Source organism: Primulina tabacum, chromosome 12 (genome assembly GCF_025594145.1).
Source record: "Primulina tabacum isolate GXHZ01 chromosome 12, ASM2559414v2, whole genome shotgun sequence".
In the NCBI taxonomy this organism is placed as follows: Eukaryota; Viridiplantae; Streptophyta; class Magnoliopsida; order Lamiales; family Gesneriaceae; genus Primulina; species Primulina tabacum.
In genome coordinates this window covers 31427659-31451962 of record NC_134561.1, presented here as the reverse complement: position 1 = coordinate 31451962, position 24304 = coordinate 31427659, and the positions used below count along the sequence as shown (strand labels likewise).

Genomic DNA, 24304 nt, shown 5'->3' with positions numbered 1-24304 from the left:
CCAGACCACTTACTTCTGCAGTGCCCTCAGAGGAATCTGCCTACCCAAGGCAGAGTTTTTGCCCTGCATGCGACAGAGACAAACCCGGTGACCATGCTTATGACAGGTATCTTGCAGCTTTAAGTTTATATTTGAATTTCAATGTTTTGGGAATCGGGATTGAGATTTTGAACTTAGAATTGCGATGGGATTGCATGCTCTACTCAGTATTATTTTCGGGAATTAGGTTAAAAGAACTCTGCCCTTTGCATGTCTATAAGTTTAGTTCTTGTAACTATTGGGTTCAACTTAGATTTCCGATCTTTCAGGGAGAATTTTTATATCTGGTTCCGCTACGAAGGCCTTGATAGATTCAGGGGCCACTCATTCATTTATTTCGGAGGTCTTTGCTAACTTTCTCAAAGTTAAGACCATCGGGCTAGATGTAGCCTATTCAGTAGTATTGCCTTCTGGTGAGGAGATGGCAGCTACCATTGTGATCCGAGACATAGATCTTGAGCTCCATGGAAACCTCGTTTATGCGGATCTGATAGTGTTGCCGATGCCAGAGTTTTACATCATTCTAGGGATGGACTGGCTATTGCGGAACAGAGTTTCGATTGACTTCCAGCGGAGATCTGTTTTAGTCCGACCGCCTGGAATGACGCAGTTCTTATTTGAGCCAGATAGGTACTTTCCTTTACCGCGCATTATTCCTTATGTCCAGGCTAGGAAGCTCATGCATAGAGGGTGTCGGGCGTTTTTAGCAACTTTTATATATGTCCCCGAGGCACCTAGTCAGTCAGCCGCAGATGTTCCGATTGTTAGAGACTTATTAGACGTTTTTCCTGAGGACATTTCTGGTATGCCACTCGAGAGAGAGGTGGAGTTTTCTATTGAGCTTATGTCAGGTACAGCTCCGATCTCCAAAGCACCGTACCGACTAGCACCGACAGAGATGGCAAAGCTTAAGAAGCAGATTCAGGAACTTCTAGATAAGGAGTTCATTCGCCCGAGTTTTTCACCATTGGGCGCGCCAGTCTTATTTGTGAAGAAGAAGGATGGCTCTATGAGGCTTTGTATTGACTACCGGGAGTTGAACAGGGTTACAGTGAAGAACAAGTACCCACTTCCGAGGATCGAGGATTTGTTTGACCAGTTGCAGGGAGCTTCGATATTCTCCAAGATAGATCTGCGTTCCGGTTATCACCGGTTGAGGGTGAGAGATGCTGATGTTTCCAAGACTGCCTTCAGGACTAGTTATGGCCACTATGAGTTCCTTGTGATGCCGTTCGGTCTGACGAATGCGCCAGCAATCTTCATGGATCTCATGAATCGCGTATTTCAGCCGTATCTTGACCAGTTTGTGATAGTATTCATAGACGACATTCTCGTCTACTCCAAGAATCAGGAGGATCACAGCAGACATCTGACCACAGTGCTGCAGACCTTGCAGAAGCACAAGTTATTCGCAAAGTTCAGTAAGTGCGAATTCTGGTTAGAGAATGTGGCGTTCTTAGGCCACATTGTTTCTAGCAGTGGTATTGAGGTAGACCCAGCGAAAGTTGCCGCAGTCAGAGATTGGGTTGTGCCGCAGAATGCATCAGAGATCCGCAGTTTTCTTGGGCTAGCAGGATATTATCGGAAATTCATTAAGGGATTCTCCTCTATTGCCGTTCCACTCACATCATTAACCAAGAAGAATGCTAAATTTGTGTGGAGCGAGGTGTGTCAGAAGAGCTTCGATACTTTGAAGAAAGCTCTTATCTCAGCACCAATTTTGGCCATGCCGTCAGGGCCCGGAGATTTTGTTTTGTATACCGATTCTTTGAAGCTCGGTTTGGGCGCAGTATTGATGCAGGATGGGAAGGTGATAGCGTATGATTCTCGTCAGCTGAAAATCCATGAGAGGAACTACCCTACCCATGATTTAGAGTTGGCCGCCGTAGTTTTTGCTTTGAAGATTTGGAGGCATTATCTGTATGGAGAGAAGTGCCAGATCTTTACCGACCACAAGAGCCTCAAGTAATTCTTTACGCAGAAGGAGATGAACATGCGTCAGAGGCGTTGGTTGGAGCTTGTGAAGGATTATGACTGTGACATTAGCTACCACCAGGGTAAAGCTAATGTAGTTGCGGATGCATTGAGCAGAAAAGTCGCAGTGATGGCTCATTTGACAGTTTCGAGACCTCTTCAGATTGAGATGCAGAGGTTTGAGCTAGAGTCATATCCTCAAGGTAGAGTTCCACGTCTATCTACCTTGACTATTCAGTCCTCTCTTCTTGACCGTATTTGCAGTGTTCAGTCAGCAGATGAGCGGCTAGCAAAGTGGAAGCAGAGAGATGAGGCCAAGGGCAGTGTCTTGTATTCATTCAACGACGGTATTGTGAGATACCGAGACAGGATGTGGGTTCCCAGCAGTGGTTCTATTCGAGCAGATATTCTATCAGAGGCACACATGTCCCCGTACTCCATTCACCCTGGGAGTACGAAGATGTACAAAGATCTGTAGTTGTTGTATTGGTGGCCAGGGATGAAGAAGGATAACAGACGTTTTGTATCCGAGTGTCTGAATTCTCAGTTAGTGAAGGCAGAGCATCAGAGACCAGCAGGTTTGCTCAAGCCTCTTCCCATTCCCGAGTGGAAGTGGGAGAATGTTACCATGGACTTCGTGACCGGATTGCCGAAGTCAGTCAGAGGATCAAATGCTATCTGGGTGATTGTAGATCGTCTTACCAAATCAGTGCACTTCTTGCCTATTAAGATAACTTTCACCATGATTCAGTATGCAGAGTTGTACATCCGGGAGATAGTCCGACTTCATGGTATTCCAGTTTCTATCGTATCTGACAGAGATCCCAGATTCACTTCCTCATTTTGGAAGAGTTTGCATTCGACTATGGGTACGAAGTTGCTGTTTAGCAAAGCTTTCCATCCTCAGACAGATGAACAGTCAGAGCGAGTTATTCAGATTTGGAGGATCTTCTCCGTGCTTGCGTCATTGATTTCTCCGGGAGTTGGGAGTCGAACTTGCCATTGGTAGAGTTTACCTATAACAACAATTTTCAGTCGTCTATTGGTATGGCTCCGTATGAAGCACTATATGGCCGTAAGTGTAGATCCCCTGTTCATTGGGATGAAGTAGGAGAGAGAGCAGAGTTGGGTCCAGAGATTATTCAGCAGGCTGCCGACGTAGTAGTCAAGATCCGGGATAGGATGAGGACTGCTCAGAGCCGACATAAGAGATATGCAGATCAGAGGAGAAGAGATCTAGAGTTTGCCGTTGGCGACCATGTCTTCGTGAAGATAGCACCTATGAAGGGTGTCATGCGATTTGGGAAGAAAGGAAAGCTCAGTCCGAGATTCATTGGACCATTTGAGATCCTCGACAGAGTTGGGACGTTAGCTTATCGTGTGGCTCTTCCGCCGAATCTGGCCGGAGTACACAATGTGTTCCATGTCTCCATGCTGAGGAAGTACATGGCGAATCCTTCGCATGTCTTGAACTTTGAGCCGTTGCAGCTTACTCCGAACCTGTCTTATGAGGAGAGACCAGTGCAGATCTTAGTCAGACAGGAGAAGAAGCTTCGGAACAAGCTAGTTAAGCGAGTGAAAGTCAAATGGCTCAACCATTCAGAGGAGGAAGCTACGTGGGAGTCTGAGCCAGAGATGAGGAGTCGGTACCCCAAGTTATTCGGTAAGTTTTAATTTCGAGGACGAAATTTCTTTTAAGGGGGGAAGAGTTGTAGAACCCGTAAATTAGACTACGTATAAGCCATGCATAATTCTAGTATTTTAAATTAAAATGATTTTATTGCATGAGTGTTTAAATTTTTTTCTTTAAAGTTAATTATTTTATGCAGTAGTTTAAATTTTTATCTTTTCAGTGAGGCCGGACTGGAGTAGGTGTTTTGAGATAAAATTTAAAATTAAGAAAACATTCCCAGAGTTTATTTTAGCTAACTAGTAAGTTAATTTAAGTTATAAGGAGGTTTAAGGAATTATTTAAGTAACTTGAGGTAAACAGGAAATAAGTTCATTTAGGTTCCATAATTAATGTGTTAATTCACTAAATTATTTAAAGGATAGATAAGGCTCTGAAGGTTTAAAATACACTAACTAAGCAATATTTCCCCTCCATTTATTAACCAAATTTTGGCCACCCCCTTAGTGATGTAGCAATTCTTTGACAACTCACCACCTTTGACCCTTTCCTTGTTATTTATTAGTAGGATAATCCTTTCATTTTGATCACCATTTAATTAATAATCAACTTATATCTATCCATGAAGAATCGGTCATTTGCACCCCATCTATCCCTCCATCAATCATTTTTGAATATCCAACCATTTCAAATTCAAAGAGAGCAAGACTTCGTCTTGCCATCCCTTTTATATTGCAACCCCTCCCCTCACTCCCCTAACCATCTCCCCCTCTCCCTCCTCACCGAAATCTGAGAGCAATTCAGTGTACAAACCGTGAGAAAAGTTAGAGAAAGCAAGAGGAAAGTCGAAGGAAAACTAGGTAGAAAAGTGCACTCCGTCTCTTCCGCGCCGCGTCGTCGATTCGTTCGTTTTCTATTCAAAACGATCCAAGGCATGTTTATATTTCCTTTCACTCTTCAATCAAGTCATATTAATATTTTAAAACATATCACGTGCATGATTTAATAGGCAGAAACATAAATATTGTCAAATCATTTTAAAAAAAGTAGTGCAGATTTTGTTGGCTTCACTCTATGCCTCACGGTTTTTGCTTTTTTTGTTGATTTACAGGCTGGCTCGTGTCCAGGCTCCCTAGGCTGCATCTAGACATGTACCAGGGCGTGTCAAGACCATGTTGGTCCATTCTTTCAGTCCCATACATGCTGGAAACTCGCATGTGACAGCAATACCCCAAATGTGTCCCTTTGCGTCTCGATTTGTATAGTTGCTGTCATGGGAGGGAGTTTCTGATCTTGGCTACCCTAGGGGCCTATAGCCATGGTTAGAACACTTCCCTATCATGTCTAAGACGTAACCAAGTTGCCTTTTTAAGTATTGGTCCATGGCGGAATCAGTTTTTAAATCAAAACACATGCACAGCCCCTTCGCCCCTTTCGAATTCTTCTTGTGTAACTTTCAAGTTTGGTGATGGTGAGAATCTTGGTTGGCCTATGGCCCATAGCCATGGTTCACACCATACCCCTTGATGTCTAGATCGTGCCATGGTCAACCAAATGGCCACTGGAATGGTCCATGACAGCAAGAAGCGTCGCAACACCCCACGCGCAGAATTAAGTGCTCGGGTGGATTTTTCGGTTGGTTTCGGGTGCAGTGCGAATTTTGGCTTGCCTAGGGCCCTTAGCCATGGTTCAAACCATACCCTAGGATGTTGGTAAGAGCCTCTGGTTGGTGGTTCAAGCCCCAATGGCCGGTAGTCTTGAAAATGACACAAGGAAGCAAAGACACGGCTGCTGTATTTTGTGGACAGCAAGTGGTGCGTTGGTTCGGAGGCTCGTTTGAGTTCTTGGTTGGCTTCTAGCCTATAGCCTTGGACTGGCAGTGCCTCATCGAGTTAGGAAGGTCATGTTTTTGGCCGTTTGTGATTCGGATCAGTTTTGAGGTCGTACGAGAATTTACGGTGCAAGGTGCCAAAATGACTCTCGAAAGAGCGTTTCATGTTTTTGGCCTCCCTTCACTAAATTTCGAGTACTGTAAATTTAGGAGCATTATTTCATCATTTTAGGCGTATTTTAATCATGACTATATGATGGTTCGGTGTTGGTTCGTGTTGGCACGGAGTCATGATTAAATACGAAGTCGTTAGGCGTAATAGTGTCATTTTTGAGATTTAATTACATAGTTTGGTCAAGTTAAATCATTTGCATATTTTCACGTTATATTTTAGGTCGCAGCGAGCCTGAGAACGATCCAACCCATGTGGTAAAATTATTACATGATATTTAATTACGCCATTTAATTATATTACGTGCATAAAAATATAAAATATTCATTTTTGAGATTTATGCGATATTGATTGTGGCCATTTCACTATCATGGGATTATTGTATCACCTAGTCGTCAGTTACCGGTCAGTTTAGTTCAGTTCCACCCAGTATATTGTGGCATTAGTCTGATCAGACGATTATTATTTCACACGGTCGCCAGTTACCGGTCAGTTCAGTTCAGTACAGGGGCCACTTGCGTAGAACATAATCTCAACAGAAAATTTATGACATGTTATTTCATTACAGGGCTCTATGGAGCAAACATTTCACTTACGATTTTCAGTCAGTTATGCACGTATTATAATTGCTCTTGATAAGTTATTTTCAAGTTATGTCTCATGACATGATATTTTTATCCCATTCAATTTTACTATATTATTTACTCGTTATTTACGATATATGCATGCTGAGTCTTTAGACTCACTAGACTTGATTGTTGTATGTACTGATGAGGTCGGGACCGAGGGTGGGGACCAATGAGCTAGCTGGGGTCGACAGTATTGGAACCCGAGGACCTCATTTACAGCATTTGTCATTTTTATGCTCAAACATTTTTATCAGTTGTTGGATTACTTTAACTTGTTATTTTGTGAGCAATAATTTCTTCCGCTGCTATTTTGAACATTAAACTTGGATTATCAGTTTATTTCGTGAATGAGGCATTTTAATTATTTTAAAAAGAAAATTTTAAATTTTTCCACAAATTTTCAACACGAATTTTCGGGCCATTATATTAAGCGTTCAATAAAAGCAGCCTGGAAGAAAAAGATAGAAGACCTTTACTTTGAAAAGACATTGTCAACCTGAACAAAGATCCAGAATCTTCAGTCCTTCCGAGAGCAGGGACTGAATGCCACTCGGAAACGATTGGCAACTGAAAATAAGTATAAGTGGCGTCTCATCGCCGCTCATACTTCAGACATCTTTACAGACGAAGTTGTCTACTTCCTGATGCTTCTCAAGGAGCAAAGGTTTCTTGGAAAGGATTGCCTTTTCAGAAAAATTATTGAGGACTGCCATCGGTAGGTTATCCGTGTTGATGTCCTTCTGGCTGGATGCAGTAGAGAGAGAAATGAATAGTGTAATACCAGAACGTTATTATCAATAAAATTGATATTTTTATTCATTGTTGTTTATTGCTTTACTACTTTACTATTCTGCATTCAAGCTGGTACTAACTGAATAACAAGAATGTGTTCAACTGATAATAACTGATTATCAACAAGAATATATTCAACTGATAATAACCTAATATCAACAAGAATATATTCAAGCTGAATGATATTAAGACAAATCAATTAAGCCAAGAATATTGCAAAATTAAATAAACTTAGTCTCAGGAAGTGGCTTCGTAAAGATGTCAGCTGATTGTTGTTCAGTTCATATGTACTCCAGCCTGATTTCCTTCTTTAGAGCATGCTCACTGAGAAAATGATGTCTGACATCATTGTGTTTGGTCCTGGAATAAAGAACTGGATTATATGTAATCGCAATTGTGCTTGTATTATCACAGAAGATTGGTGATTCTTCTGCAACGACTCCATAATTTTTCAGTTCTTGTTGAATCCAGAGCAGTTGAGCGCAGCAGCAGCTTCCAGCATCTAGATATTCTGCTTCAGTTGTGGAAGTTTCTATGTATGTTTGCTTCTTGCTAAACCATTAAATCAGTTTGTCTCCTAGAAACTAACATGATCCACTGGTGCTTTTACGATCAAGCTTACATCCTGCATAATCTGCATCAGAATAGCTAATTAAATTGAAATATGAGTCCTTAGCATACCATAAGCCCACATTTTGTGCGCCTTTAAGATATTTTAAAATTCGTTTGGCAACTAAACAATGCGATTGCTTAGGATCTGCCAGAAATCTAGCACACATGAAAACATCAAATACAATATCAGGATGGCTAGTAGTTAGGTATAATAAAGAACCTATTAAACCTCTGTAAAGTACCATCTCAATTGATATTCCCCCTTCATATTTACCTAATTTAATTGATGAATCATGGGAGTATTTGCAGCTGAACATGTCTCCATGCCAAATTTCTTGAGCAGTTCCTTCGTATATTTTGTCTGACTGATAAAAGTACCAGTTTCCAGTTGCTTCACTTGCAGACCAAGGAAAAATTTCAGTTCGACCATCATGCTCATCTCGAATTTTTCCTGCATTAATTTGGCGAATTTCTCGCACAATTTGGGTTTAGTTGACCCAAAAATAATATCATCAACATATATTTGCACAAGTAAAATATGATCATTCTTTGAAAATTTGAACGAAGTCTTATCACCTGATCCAACAGTGAAATCATGATCAGTTAAAAATTTTGATAAAGTCTCATACCAAGCTCTGGGAGCTTGTTTAAAACCATACAACGCTTTGTTCAAGTGTGTTGGAAACTAAATTTCGGATGTTTGACAAACTGAACGTCAAAACTGATCCAAAAGAATGATAACTGATCTAAAATATGCAAACTATCGGTTGCCATTAACTGAAGGATAATACGCAGATTTTTGAAGGCAACTAAACCAACAACTGAACTACGCAGACAACTGATTGATCAGTTGGAACTGATCAGTTATTACAAACAGTTGTGAGCTTATCAACTTCATTTAATCAACTGATCCCTCAGCTGTACACGTCATAAGTTAAGACATTCAACTGAAAAAAGCTGACTGCAACAAGTATTGGGATCGTCGCATTTCAGAAAAGCTGCAGTGTACGACTGTGAGAAGAATGTTGACGTCGCATGCAACAGTTAGCAAGCTTCAAATTGTATTTAATATTATCGTTAGAGGGAAGCCTATAAATAGTAGAGAAGAGCAACTGAAGAAGAACCTTTTGATTCTTGCATACTTGAACTCTTGAAATCTTTGAACACTATCGATTCAGTTACTCTGCTGAAATCCTGCAAACACAAAAGCTAACGCTTATTGTATACATTCATAGCTTTCAGGCTATACATCGAGCTTTCAAAAAAAACTGTATTACTCGATCTTAAAGAGATCAATTGTGTTAGATTAATTCAGTTCTATTAAATACTGTAAACAGGTTTGTAACTAAGAGCTTCAGTTTTGCATTGCTAAGTCCAAAACTGAAGTGTGTCTGTACAACCGTTTGTATCAATCAAAGTTTTTTATGCATAGTTTGGTACACACGATAGGATAAACATGTGATATATAATATAAGGATAAGTTAAGGATAAATAAGATGTAGGATATTATATTTAATGTTTGGTATGATTTTAATCAGAATAGTTAAATTTAAAAATTAGATTGTAATGACAAAATTAACTTTATCATAATAAATTTTATAATTAGAAAGTTGTTGCTTGAGTTCATATTTCTTATATGTTCATGCACCGACAGTGCTTGCATGATTTATTTATTTCTACCTAAATTTATATATTATATAATATGATAATTGAGCCCTTGATTTTGTGAGTCAAATCAAATATCAATTTTTAAGGTTAATCGAGTGATACTAATAATTTTATTGAGATTTATACAAATCATTTATATAATTAGCTCGAGTTCATTTATATAATTATCATATTATATAATATATAAAAAATAAAAATATTTATTTGATTTTAATTTCTACCTACAAGTGAAATGAGAGAACGATAGGGTTTAGGATTTTTATATATTGAGGGCAGTTAAGTCATTTGTGGTGTTTTTATCATTAGATTAAAATTATCACATCTCATAAAAATGATATTTTATCCCTATATAAAATTATTTATCACGGACCCGTGATATTATCATGGGCTTTCTAAAAAGGTACCTAACGTGGGATAAGAAGGATTATTTATCAATCCATCTCTTATCCGATGTACCAAACTATACCTTAGTGTATATCATATCCTTGAGATAGAAGGGGTGACGTAGGAGTGTTTGAAATATCCGAACATCCATAAAATCTTGTGTCTTCTTATTTCAGTTTATATTCTATCTATCAGACAGTTTATTTCCGCACACTATTTGTTAACTGATTGATATTGACTTACAAGATTCCTGAGTATCAGTTTATCACTAAACTGACTCAACGATCAAAAAGGTATTAAAAATCGTAAGTGTTTATTCAACCGCCCCTTCTAAATACTTTTCCACCTTTAACGGATCCTATCAAGTGGTATCAGAGCAGTTGAATCTTGTTCCTGAATACTTCTATATACAAACTGATCAATATGTCTTCATTCAACAAAATTCCAATGTTCTCCAGAGAAGATTTTGATGATTGAAAAATCAGAATGCATGCTCATCTAGCTGCACAAGACGATGACATGTGGTACGTTATCACATACGAACCCATGAAGATATTGAAGGAAAACACAGTTGTTGCCATAACTGACGGGGCACCACATCGTATTGAAAAACCCCGAGATGAATGGACAACGGAAGACAAGAGAAAAGCCAACCTGGACAACGTGGCTAAAGACATCTTATACAAAATGCTGGATAAAGGCAGTTTCAGCAAGATAAAAATGTGTAAAACTGCCAAGAAAATTTGGGAGAAACTGATTCAGCTCTGTGAAGGCAATGAGTGAACCAAAGAGAATAGGCTATCTGTTGATGTTCAAAAAATTTGAACAATATCAAGATGAAGAATGGAGAATCCATGCATGAGTATGATGAAAGAATCAGCAGCATTTTAAACGAACTGAATACACTCGGAAAGGTGTATTCAAATAAAGAGGTAGCACTGAAAGTAGTCAGAGGTCTTCCCAAGGAATGGGATGTTAAGTCCATGGCAATGAGATAGTCAAAGGACCTGAACAAGGTCGAACTTCATGACTTATTTTCTGACTTAAAAGCCTACGATTTTGAGTTGCAAACCAGAGAAGAGGAACCTTCTACACCTGCTGCTACAACTGCCCTAACTGTTGTCAAACTGGAACCAACTGGTTCAGTTGACAAAACTGCTGATCAGTTAATGACGCTATGTCATTATTCGTCAAAAAGTTGGAAGATTCATGAGAAGAAACCAAGGAAATTTCTAAAGACAATATCAGAAAAATCACTCCAAAGAAGAACCTAATGCTTGCTACAACTGTGACAAAACTGGCCATTTCATTGCTGACTGTCCCAAGCCTAAGAAGGGCAGTCGAGACTCAACTGACAAGGGAAAGAAATCCTATGGGCACAAAATAAGATCGAAAGATGACAACAAATCTTACAGAAAAAAGCATGAGGTGATTCTAGCTGAAGAAAGCAAGTCAAAATGGGCAGAATCTGACAGTGATGATTCAAAATTTTAGAGCTTGAGCTACTACAGTGATGATGATGGAGAAGTCAAGTGTCTAATGGCTGATGACACAGAACTTGAGTCAACTAGTCAACATGTATTTGACTTTAGCTCAACTCATTTCACACGAGATGAACTCATTTCTACACTTCATGACATGGTGAATGAGTATCACAAGCTTGCCCTATCTTTTGAAAAGGTCAGGGCAAAGCAAACTGATCCCAAAAACAATAAAACTGAAACTGATGAATCAGTTGATCTGTTGAGTCTTAAACGGGAGATTTCTGAACTCAATGCTGAAAGAAGCAAGAATCAATCAATGATTCAGCAGTTAATGCTTGAAAATTTAAAGCAAACTGAGCTTATTAAAGCATGGAACAATCCATCTGTTGTATTAGCTGAAATACAAGATAAGCAAAAATCAGTTACTGATAAAACTGGTTTAGGGTTCAGCAACCAAGATGAAACTTCCACCAGTGATACTCAGCCGAAACCGAACATGAACAAAGGGAATATATTCACTTTTAAAATCAGTTGTGGTACAAGAACAACCAGATCCAAGTAAACCAGTTATACAGCCTATTGAAAATAAGAATAAGGCTAGAAGGTATGATATTGGTTATAGCCCAAAAATTTCAACTGACCCACAAAGTCAGTAATAAAAAAGGTTCAATAATAAATACCTGAACTATTCAAATGGCTACTTCAATTACTATAACAGCAATCCAGTTCAGAAAATATATCGGCTCAGTAACCAGTTGAAGAAGGCTAAAACTCATATTGCTTCATCTGCACACTAAACATCAAGCACACACAAGCCGAGAAAAACTATCTGGAACACAGAAACTGAAAAGTCAGTTAGACTCGTCCAAGTCTGGGTTCCTAAAGGACTAATCAGTTTCGGACCCAAATAGTTGTGGGTACCAAGATTATATATTGTGTGTGATTGCAGGTGAAAGGTTCAAACAAAGAATCAATCTGGTATCTGGACAGTGGATGCTCGCGTCATATGACAGGGGATGCAATTTTGCTATCCCAACTAATTAAATACACTGATCCAAACATCAGTTTTGGAGACAACTCCAAAGATAAAACTATGGGTAAGAGTAAGCTTATCCATAGTAACTTTACGATTAAAGATATTTTACTAGTTGAGAATTTGAAGAATAACTTGACTAGCATCAGTTAGTTATGCGACAATAAATTCTCCGTTCAGTTTGACAGACACACTTGTTCAGTTAGAGACTCAACTGATGAGGTCATCTTAACATTTAATCGATTTGGGAATACCTACAAAGTTAGTTGGACTAAACAACCTTATGCACCAGTTTGTCTTAAAGCTTCTAAATCTTCTAAAAACTGGTTGTGGCATAAGAGATTGAACCACCCAAACTTTAAATCTATTGCCTATCTAAGTAACCATGATCTTGTAACTGGTTTGCCCAAAATAGATTTTTCAAAAGATGAAATTTGTTCAGCATGTCAGTTTGGTAAGCATGTAAGATTTTCATTTAAAAACAAGGGTTGTAAATCATCTTCCCGATGCTTAGAACTGCTACATATGAATCTTTTTGGTCCTATACCAGTCCTGAGCTTAGGGGGAATGAAATACACTCTAGTAGTTGTGGATGATTTTTCAAAATTTACTTGGGTTATTTTTCTCATCCAAAGACCAAAATGCTGCACAACTGATTAAGCTTTAAAAAGACTATTAAATGAAAAATCAGTTGGAATTGATCGAATAAGGTCTGAACGAGGGACTGAATTCATCAATCAAAATCTTTCGCAATTTTTTTTAGAAAATATTGTAATCAAGCATGAGCTCTCAGCAGCAAGAACTCCTCAGCAAAATGGTGTAGCTGAGAGAAGAAATCAGACCCTTAAAGAAGCTGCTAGAACAATGCTTGCTGATTCTGGTATTTCTCAAAGCTTTTGGGCAGAAGTAGTAAACACTGCATGTTACAAACAGAACAGATCAATGATTAATAAGCATCATGTGAAAACACCATATAAGATCTGGCATGGATGCAAAATTGTGGTTTCTAATTTCAAAATATTCTGCTGCAGATATTTTATTCTTGGCAATGGCAAAAATCATTTAAAAGCTTTTGATGCTAACTCTGCAGAGGGAATATTTCTGTGTTATTCATCAGTTAGTAAATCTTACAGAGTTTTTAACAAATACACTTTGAATGTAGAAGAGTCTATTCATATTGTATTTGATGAATATGTGCTAACTGATAAGCCAACTGATCCAGTTGAGCTAGTTGATCATTTTACAGATATTAGTTTGGAGGATGATAATGAAGAAGAAAATCATATTAATCAAATCCTTCAAACACCAGAACAAGAAGTGCTGGATCAATAAATTGAACAAGAAATTGTTACTGATAATCAGTTTGTAGAGCAAAATGATAACAATCAGTTACCAACTGATACAGCAGCAACTGAAGCTGAAGGAAATATTCAGTTGCTGAGATGGATGCAACAAATACTGAATACAGATGGAAGAAATCACATCCACCAGAACTAGTGATAGGTAATCCATCTGATCCGGTAAGAACTTGGAATCAAATGTTTAATTTATTTGCTCATTCTGCTTTCGTTTCCCAACTGGAACCTAAGAAAATTGATGAAGCTCTTGCTGATCCTAACTGGATAAATGCAATGCAAGAAGAGCTAAATTAGTTTACCCATAACAATGTCTGGAACATAGTTCCAAGACCAGTTTCTATAACCATTATAGGTACAAAGTGGGTATACAGAAACAAACTGAATGAAGATGGTTCAGTTGTGCGCAACAAAGCGAAACTTGTACCACAAGGATATAGGCAAGAAGAAGGAATAAATTACGATGAAACTTACGCACCAGTTGCAAGACTGGAAGCAATCAAAATGTTTCTTGCCTATGCATCTTTCAAGAACTTTAAAGTCTACCAGATGGACGTCAAGAGTGATCTTTCAAGAACTTTAAAGTCTACCACATGGACGTCAAGAGTACATTTCTAAATGGTTAGTTGCAGGAAGAAGTATATGTTGAACAACCATCAAGTTTTGTTAATCACTCTTTTCCTGATCATGTCTATCATTTGAACAAAGTCTTATATGGTCTAAGACAAGCTCCAAGAGCTTGGTATGAAACTCTTTCAAAATTTCTAACTGATCATGATCTTACAGTTGGATCATTTGATAAAAATCTGTTCAAATTCACTAAGAATGATCACATTTTACTTGTGCAAATATATGTTGATGATATTATTTTTGGGTCAACTAACCCCAAATTATGTGAGAAATTTGCCAAGTTAATGAAGGAAAAATTCGAGATGAGTATGATGGGTGAACTGAAATTTTTCCTTGGTCTGCAAGTGAAGCAACTGGATACTGGTATTTTTATCAGTCAGAACAAATATACGAAAGAATTGCTTATGAAATTTGGCATAGAAACATGCTCAGCTGCAAGTACTCTCATTAGTTCATCAATCAAACTAGACAATGATCAAGGGAGAATATCAATTGAGACGACATTTTACAGAGGTTTAATAGGTTAATTATTGTACCTAACTGCTAGTCGTCCTGATATTGTGTTTGTTGTTTGCATGTGTGCTAGATTTCAAGCAGATCCTAAGCAATCACATTTTTCAGCTGCCAAATGTATTTTAAAATATCTTAAAGGCACACAAAGTGTGGGCTTATGGTATGCTAAAAATTCTTCTTTCAATTTCGTTGGATATTCAGATGCAGATTATGCGGGATGTAAGCTAGATCGTAAGAGCACCAGTGGATCATGTCAGTTTCTAGGAGACAGACTGATTTCATGGTTCAGAAAGAAGCAAAAATCCATAGCAACTTCCACAACTGAAGCAGAATACCTTGGTGCTGGAAGCTGCTGTGCACAACTGATCTGGATTTAGCAACAACTGAAGGACTATGGAGTCATTGCAAAAGAATCACCAATATTTTGTGATAATACAAGCACGATTGCAATTACATATAATCAAGTTCTTCACTCCAGGACCAATCATATTGATGTCAGGAATCACTTCATCAGAGATCATGCTCTGAAGAAAGCTATCAGACTGGAGTACATACCAACTGAACAACAAGAAGCTGACATCTTCAACAAACCATTACCAGAGACTATGTTTTCTCATTTTCGCAATATTCTTGGTCTAATTTATTTATCTTAATTATATCAATCGTTAATTATGATATGTCAGTTTTCTTTCTTATTCAGTTAGTCAAATATAAATTAATAAATGTTCAATTAGTCATTGTCATTTAATTAATTATTTGTCAACTGATATCAGTTCATTTACAGATAAGGAAAGAACAATTAATCGAAACAATAATTTTATTGATAAAATCTAAACCAGGTTACACGATTCATCTCAGTTCCAGTGGCATCTCGCCAAAAGGACAACCAGTTAGTCAATTCATGACTGTTAATTCTCCTGAAGGCTTCTGAAGAAGAAATACTTTATAGCACATTCCATTCCTTCATAAGCATCAGATGCATAAGAACATCATCAGTGACAAGCTCTGAAGTATTGTTGACTTCAGCACGCCTATTATACTTTCTTGCAGTTGCTCTCTGCTTGGCAGTAGCAACTAATTTATCGCATTGAATCGTTTGGAGTTCATGAACTTTGGTCTAAGTGGACATCACATTTGAAAAGACAAATTTTTCAAGAGCCTTCTTTAGTTTCTCCAAACGGCGAGGTGTCAATGCAGGATGAGGGACGTTAGAACTGCTTGAACTATCCATCGGTGTTTAAATGTTATTATCAAATGACAATGGTCTTATTTAGATAGTTCTTAAAGAGACGGGAGGAAGACGAAAAGACATCAGTTAACAGAATGGACTTAACTGATCCAAACTAAGTTTCTTTTACCCTTGCTTTAATTTATATGCATTTATTGAGAGGGAATATCGAATATAAATGGTTAACTGAGAAGACAATAGTCAGTTGATCTTTAACTGAAATGATTCAGCTTATAATTGATCACTCAGCTGCTGACCTAACTGATCTTCTCCAATAAGTTAACTGATAAATCGATAAATATTCCATAATACGTGATGTGACTGATAATTACGTATTAAATGTACGTCTTTCAATGAATAGTGTTTTAAATCATGGCCCCACGTAGTCCACTTGAATTCTACACGCTTTAATCACACGTACACATGATTTTATTCAATTTATCTTGGACTGACACGTGTCCAAAAATTTGAACAGTCACATACAAACGTACTTATCCCTGCCTCATTTCAGTTTTTCTTCTTTTACGCGCAATTCAATCTCCAGAGCAGAAAGTTAATTCTTCAGAAATGGCAAACCAAGTTCCAGCACATATGTTGAAAGCTATGGCTATTGATTTTGATTCAATCATGTCTGTTCAAGACGAGGCTATCAAGAGTGTGTTTATCCAAATAGAAGCTGCTAGACTGGAGACATTTCTGGGACTTTCTTCCGAAGAAATTTATCTTAAAGAGATACAAGATCTCTATGCCAACGGTTTTATCTCTGTTGACGGCAATATCACTACCACCGTCAACAATCAGGTGCTGATGATAGACGAAGACTCCTTCAGCAACCTCTTTCAGCTGCCAACTGATGGGCTAGCAAATATGTCTGAGGTAAAATCTTCTGATGTTGAGGAGATGCAAACTCTCCTGTCTGCTGATGGTCGAAAAATCAAGGTTTCCGATCCCAGAAGAAACTGAAGCAAGAAATCCAGTTACTGACTGATATTGTGTCCAAAGGTCTTCTAGACAAAGCAGGATCTTTTGTTGCCCTTACGTTGGAGAAGTTTCAAGTCATGACTGCTATCATGACTAGAAAAAGACTGAACTGGAAAGGGATCATCTTCAACATTCTGAAGAATATGTTTCAGTCTTCAAAACAGTCAAATGGATTTGCTATGCAGCTCAGCTATCTGCTGAAGAGCAAGGGCTTAGTAGGTGACTCATCTGAGAGATCATCCAAATTTAAAATCTTCAATGCCAAGAGTGTTCAGCTGCCGAAGCTCAAGCTGAACATCTCTCCTGAGCAGTTTGTCAAAGTAAAAAAGGAGATTGGGATGCAGGGGGCTCCAAAATCAGTTAAGAAAGCCATAATGGCAATTCAGAAAAAGGCAATCAAACGCAAACTGATTGTCAATGAAACTGACTCTGAGAAGACTCTTTCTCCCAAGATCTCCAAGAAGCCCAGAACTCAGAAGACAAAACCAGTGATCACTATAGGCACCATCCCGACTGAGAGGTTAATACAATCTGGAGCTGAACAGCCGATCAAGGCTACTCCACTGAGAGCAATACAAGTTGGATCTTCAACTGATGATCAGTTACCTAACTGCTGCTCCGCTCAAAAATACTATCACCGAATCTGGTGAAAAGGAAAAATATGTTGGAGTTAAAGATCCACTCATCACTATCTCTGGCCCAACTTATTTGCCATCTGTCAGACCTAAAGGGATAGTGATCATAGAACAAATTGATGCAACTAGGTCAGGATTGAGCATTCCTAATGTTCTAACTGACTCAAAGGGTAAGGAAAAGATGACAGAAGAGCCCAGACCAACAAACACCATTCAAACCCATATTGACCTCATCTGGAAAGAGGTCAATGAATTTTCTGAGGCTAAGATCAAAACTTATGATGAATGGCTAAAGTTTAGAACTGCTGTGTTTGTCAGGCAACTGCAAAAGAAATCAGTTTTGAAGAAGTTTATTGCCATGTAAACCATTGTTCTAAAATTGGTCAAAGCAGCTTCAGTGACTCAGGCGTTGCAGAGGAATAAATATTTCTTCGATCAAGTACGGGCGAAGAAGCTAAAACAGATGGTTGTTCAGCTACGCCAAAACTATGATCCCACCAGCCCAACTGCCTTTAATGACAAAGAAGTTCATGACCAGCTGGACATGGATCTTAACTCTGCAGATGGAGATTAAAAATTGGGAACTAGATCAAGAACTGATCATTCCAGAAGATTCCCAAGATCTTTCATCAGACGAGCAAGCTGAAAAATTAGTTCAACCGGAAAATCCATCCCAAGAACCATTGGTGAATCTGCTGAGCAAGTAACTACTCCTTCTTCAAAGGATGCACAACTGTCAACTGCTACTCCTCATTCCTCAACTGAAGGATCTGAACTCTACATTGATGCTGAATTGTCATTGGCAAACATTGATGAAGTCATTAAATCAGTTGTCTATGATATTCAACAGACTACTACAAAAGCAGTTGAAGAATTATTCGCAACTGACGAGCCAGCTTCACAAGCTCCTTTTCAACCAACTGAAGAGCCAGTTCAGTTGACTACCACAACTGAACAGGCAGTTTTTACAAGAACTCAAGAAGCAGTTCAGTCATCCGTCATGACTGAACAAACATTATCTGAAGAGGTGCTACCTGTACAACCTACCATAATTTCAGTTGTTCAAACAACTGAAGAATCAGCTGACCAACCAGCTCAAGTAACAGCTATTATTTCAGCTGATCAACCACCTGAATAACCTTCAGACTCTACTGCTGTTCCGACTTCGTCTTCTTCTCCACAGCCTCAATAGGAAGCTTTACGAGAGGATATCTCAGAAATAGTCAATCCTGTAACTGAAACAACTGACGGGGACCTGATGATCTTCAAACAAGAGAACAGGAAGCAGGAACCAGAAACCTATGGATCCATGTCTCCAGGCTTTTCAATGGCAACTTAATCTTTGTTTAAAGAAATTCAGGCTATTCAGACCAACCTCGTCGGTGTAATGACTTCCATTTCTGATATCAAATCAACCCAATTCTTGCCCACTATGAAGTTCGACTCTATAAAGGACAATACCGTGGGAAAACTGCAGCAAATCCAAAAGGACGTAACTTCATTAATCTTCTAAATGGAAGAACTTTGAAAAGACAGAATATCAGCTGAAGCTCATTTCCAAACTCAAGCTTTGGTTACAAGACGTCTTCATTTTCTGGAAAGCACTGCCTCTAAAAGAATGGATTTACTGTAAGATATCCTGATGAATGCAGTTTTAAACCTCTCTTTAGATGTGTGGATCTTATCCAAAAATATTGATGAGTTTGACAAAAAGGGGGAAGAACAAGAACAAGGAAAAGATCAGCCAGAGAAATCTTCAAAGATGATCAAGAAGAAATAAAAGACTTTCTGATAGACTTTTGAAGATTATTTTATTCAGTTAGATGATTTTTTATTCTTTTATTATTTGTATGAATCTGTACATTGAAAGAGTTATTTTATCTACAATGAGTTCAGTTGATCAGCTTCAGTTCTTACTTTCCAAGTTTTGTCAAACACCTAAAATGGGGAAATTGTTGGAATCTAAATTTCATATGTTTGACAAACTGAACGTCTAAACTGATCTAAAAGAATGATAACTGATCTAAAATATGCAAACTATCGGTTGCCATTAACTGAAGGATAATACGCAGATTTTCGAAGGCAACTGAACCAGCAACTGAACTATGCAGACAACTGACTGATCAGTTTGAACTGATCAGTTACTACAAACAGTTGTGAGCTTATCAACTTCATTCAATCAGCTGATCCCTTAGCTGTACACGTCATCAGTTAAGACATTCAACCGAAAAAAGCGGACTGTAACAAGTAATTGGATCGCCGCATTTCAGAAAAGCTGCAGTGTACAAATGTCAGAAGAATGTTGACGTGTCATGCAATGGATAGAAAGCTTCAAATTGTATTTAATATTACTGTTGAAGGGAAGTCCATAAATAGCAGAGAAGAGCAACTGAAGAAGAACCTTTTGATTCTTGCATACTTGAACTCTTGAAATCTTTGAACACTATCGATTCAGTTACTCTGCTAAAATCCTTGCAAACACAAAAGCTCACGCTTATTATATACAGTCATAGCTTTCAGGCTATACTTCGAGCTTTCAACACAAACTGTATTAGTCGATCTTAAAGAGATCAGTTGTGTTAGATTAATTCAGTTCTATTGAATATTGTAAACAAGTTTGTAACTAAGAGTTTCAATTTGGATTTGTTAAGTCCAAACTGAAGTGGGTCTGTACAACCGTTTGTATCGATCAAAGTTTTTAGTGCATATCATATCCTTGAGATAGAAGGGTTGACGTAGGAGTGTTTGAAATCTCCGAACATCCATAAAATCTTGTGTCTTCTTATTTCAGTTTATATTCTATCTATCAGTCAGTTTATTTATGCACACTATTTGTTAAGTGATTGATATTGACTTACAAGATTCCTGAATATCAGTTTATCACTAAACTGATTCATCAGTCGAAAAGGTATTAAAAATCGTAAGTGATTATTCAACCCCCCCTTCTAAATACTTTTCCACCTTCAACAGATCCTATAAAAGTGATTAACATGATCAGGAAGATAGTGATTAACAAAACCTGGTAGTTGTTCAACATACACTTCTTTCTGCAACTGACCATTCAGGAATACACTCTTGACATCCATTTGGTAGACTTTGAACTCTTTGAATGAGGCATAGGCAAGGAATATTCTGATTGCTTTTAGTCGTGCAACTGGTGCATATGTCTCGTCGTAATCAATTCCTTCTTCTTGCCTATATCCTTTTGCTACAAGCCTCGTTTTGTTGCGCATAACTGAACCATCTTCGTTCAGTTTGTTCCTGTAGACCCAATTTGTACCTAGAATGGTTTTAGAAACTGATCTTGGAACTAAAGTCCAGACATTGTTATGTGTAAACTGATTTAACTCTTCTTGCATAGTATTTATCCAGTTAGGATGAGGTAGAGCTTCATCAGTTTTCTTCGGTTCAATTTGAGAAAATTGCTGAATGACCAAATAAATTAAACATTTGGTTTCTAGTTCTTACCGGATCAGATGGATTACCTATCACCAATTCTTGTGGATGTGATTTCTTCGATCTGTAGTTGGGATTAGTCATATCAATTTCAGCAACTAGTTCAGTTTGTAACTGAAAATCAGTTTCAGTTGCATCATCTTCAGTTGGTATTTGAATATCATCGCGTTGTTCCACCAACTAAGTGTTAGGAACAGCTTCCCGTTCAGCTGTTTGATCCACTATATCTGGTTCAGGTGTTTGAAGGATATGTCGATTTATGTGAATTTCTTCTTCACTATCATTCTCAAAACTGATTTAGGTAAAGCGATCGGTTAGCTCAACTGGATCAGTTAGTAAAACAAACAAAAAGGTAAAATATTAAGCTCACGAATAAAACTCTTACATTTATAATAGTAATAACATAGATAATAGATAACACAAAATTAAGTAATGTTGGGAAAAAGTAACTAAGTAAATTCAAAATCAAACTCATATATTTATAAGGAGATAAATATTGATATAGATACATATAAATATATAGATGTAGATTGTAACACAAAAGGAGCAATCACCGCCCTGAACAATCCCAGTAATGCATTAGTTTGCTACCCATGAGAATCGAACTGATACGTGTTAAAAGGAGCGATCATCTACATTGTACCTACATATTTAGCCGATGCTAACTATTGAATTCAAATTCTATAAACCATAAATTAGCCCAAACGCTACAAGTTGATTCTTGTGCTACATGGCCGTAACATATTACAACAAGGGTGATTATTGTTTCTCAATATAATTAAATCGACTATCAGCGGTAAGTATGAAAATCTTAGGATATATGTTTCTCACATAAATATTATTATAGATTTTACTATGGTTTGCCTCGGGCTCTAGACCAATGTAGTTCAAGTGATGTAAGCCCGAGCCCTAGGAAGGATTTAGATACGGGGAAGGGAATAAAACGAAAGGGGGGGGGGGGGGGGGGGGGGGGAAATTAGGAATCATTGGGTTATTTTTTTGTGACAAAATACTAGCTTAGGCTAATGGAGAGGAGCCTTCCTCTTGTACAAAGTTTATCTTTGGGTGTTATTGAAAAAAATAATAACAAAATACTAGCTTAGGCTAATGGAGAGGAGCCTTCCTCTTGTACAAAGTTTATCTTTGGGTGTTATTGAAAAAAATAATAACAAAATCGTAGAAGTAAACTCGTGTAGAGAAACAGTAACCTGAATAAGTATGTTGTTTTATTGTGCTCGATATTTCCCCCACTTGCTGAGTATTCCCAAAATACTCACCCCCTTTACAACTCTTCCTAGATAAACCCGAGGAGGAACTCGAGGAAGAGGAATCGGATCAGTTTTGGGGCTGGTGAACAATCAAGATTTGATATTAAGTTTGAAGTTTATTATGTTATTCAGTTTTACGTTTCCACATTAAACTCTGTCGTTTTTTTTGAGATTTCGGTATTGTAAAGACAATGGTTATTTCATTTGAATTATGATATATAAACTGGTTTCGGTTTACACTGTGCTACAAAGGCTTTTTGTTTCGATTATGTGATTGTTAAACAACGCCGGTGTCAATCTCGAGTCTCGGGGCGTGACACTGTTCGCCAAACATTGACACAAAAGTGATTGGTTTAGGATGGAAGAAGTAGATTGGATGAGTTTAAGCACCACTGCAAAGTTGGTTGGCACTTTTATCTCCATTGCTGGAGCATTTGTCGTAAGTTTCTATAAGGGACCAACGATACTCAATAGGCCGTCGAGTTCTGGATTACATATGCAATTTTTTTTGTCATCGGAACGAAATTGGGTTATGGGAGGAGTTCTGCTTTCTTTTGCATGTTTCCTCATTGCGTCCTGTTGCATATTACAGGTTGGAATTTACACTATACAAGATTAATGAACACTAAAATTTGCTCTAAAATAAAAGGCTTAGTGAACAATATATTTGTATTGAAAATGTTTCAGGCTTCCACACTACGGATATACCCAGCGGTGATGTTCATAGTTGCTTTTAACTGCCTTTTCGTAACCATTCAAGCTTCACTATTCTCTCTTATTGCTCAACGAGATGCAAATTCTTGGAAAATTGAAACAAGTATTGGATTAGCAGCTATTCTTTATTCGGTAAGCGAACGACTTGATGATTATTATCTCCCTCCTTCTCCCTTCGTAGGAAGAGAAACGTTTGCCATTATATCAAAACCTAGAATATTTTAATGCGTACAGCAGCAAATGCCACATTTTGATCATTTTAATGCGTACAGCATCAAACTAGAAGCTTACAAGTTGATATTTACTTACACTGTCGCTATATTTGATTTTCAGGCAATCATTAATTTATCATTGAGGCTCTATCTGACTGTCTGGTGCATAAAGAAGAGAGGCCCCCTCTTTGTTTCTCTATTCAAGCCTTCAACAATTATCGTAACGGTATTTAAAGGGGTTGTCTTTATGGACGATGTTTTCTACCTCGGAAGGTATATCTAGTCATTATATTGCAAGGTTCAAAATTTTGTTTCTGCCCGGACGAATCTTGAGTTCGGGTTCAAAAACGTTTAAGAAATCTGTTTGGATGTTCTTGCACAGTTTGGTTGGTGCACTGATATTGACCACGGGTTTCTACGGTGTGATATGGGGGAAAGCTAAAGAAGGGGACATGCACAGGTGCACAGATTCATCAGATCATAGGATCCCTCTTTTGCTAGAGAAAATCCAAGAAGTGTGAGGTATATATATATGTATATATAGGTATATATATATATGTATGTACATGTTATGTCGCATATGTTCACTACATAAACATATGCGACAACCAAACCAAATATTGCTTGATGAATAATTTCATTTTCTAGATCTTGTATTTTTGCATCTTTAATTGTGGTTAAATATCGTTGATCATCTCGAAGCCATTCATAACCTTTCAAATTATTTTTTTAAAAAAATCCTGGATTACAATTCATGGTTATAAAATATTTTATTTCCGAAATATCGTCACTAATGTCATTGTATCTAGATATATTTTACACACACATATATATAGAGTTTTGATATGTTGCTTACTCACTGTGCTCACCAATAAGGTGACAATCATCTATTGGATATGATGAAACATATTTAATTTGTACATCCAATATATGAGTGTCATCTCACTAGTTTGCACGGAAGTGGACATTATAGGTGTGTAACAAATAAAACTATTATATATATATATATATGATAAACTCCTGGGAAGTTCTCGTACGTCAAGCTGCTGACATTGATGTTTTAT

General features: G+C 37.7%; 1 protein-coding gene across 1 annotated transcript; it reads left to right on the top strand.

The window, feature by feature from the left end:
- Nucleotides 1-22642: 22642 nt before the first annotated feature.
- LOC142521198 (WAT1-related protein At4g15540-like) lies at nucleotides 22643-23769 on the top strand. The gene is made up of 4 exons (XM_075624424.1): nucleotides 22643-22906; nucleotides 23002-23160; nucleotides 23362-23513; nucleotides 23623-23769. The coding sequence occupies exons 1-4, from the start codon at nucleotides 22673-22675 to the stop codon at nucleotides 23759-23761; spliced, it is 684 nt and encodes a 227-aa protein (XP_075480539.1). The 5' UTR covers nucleotides 22643-22672; the 3' UTR covers nucleotides 23762-23769.
- Nucleotides 23770-24304: the final 535 nt, after the last annotated feature.

What these genes read in the sequence shown, in the direction of transcription:
- LOC142521198 (XM_075624424.1), top strand. Translation starts at nt 22,673, where the DNA reads ATGGAAGAAGTAGATTGGATGAGTTTAAGCACCACTGCAAAGTTGGTT. An exon ending in CGTCCTGTTGCATATTACAG is followed by an intron (nt 22,907 to 23,001) that starts GTTGGAATTTAC and finishes AAAATGTTTCAG; the next exon opens with GCTTCCACACTACGGATATA. An exon ending in TAGCAGCTATTCTTTATTCG is followed by an intron (nt 23,161 to 23,361) that starts GTAAGCGAACGA and finishes TTTGATTTTCAG; the next exon opens with GCAATCATTAATTTATCATT.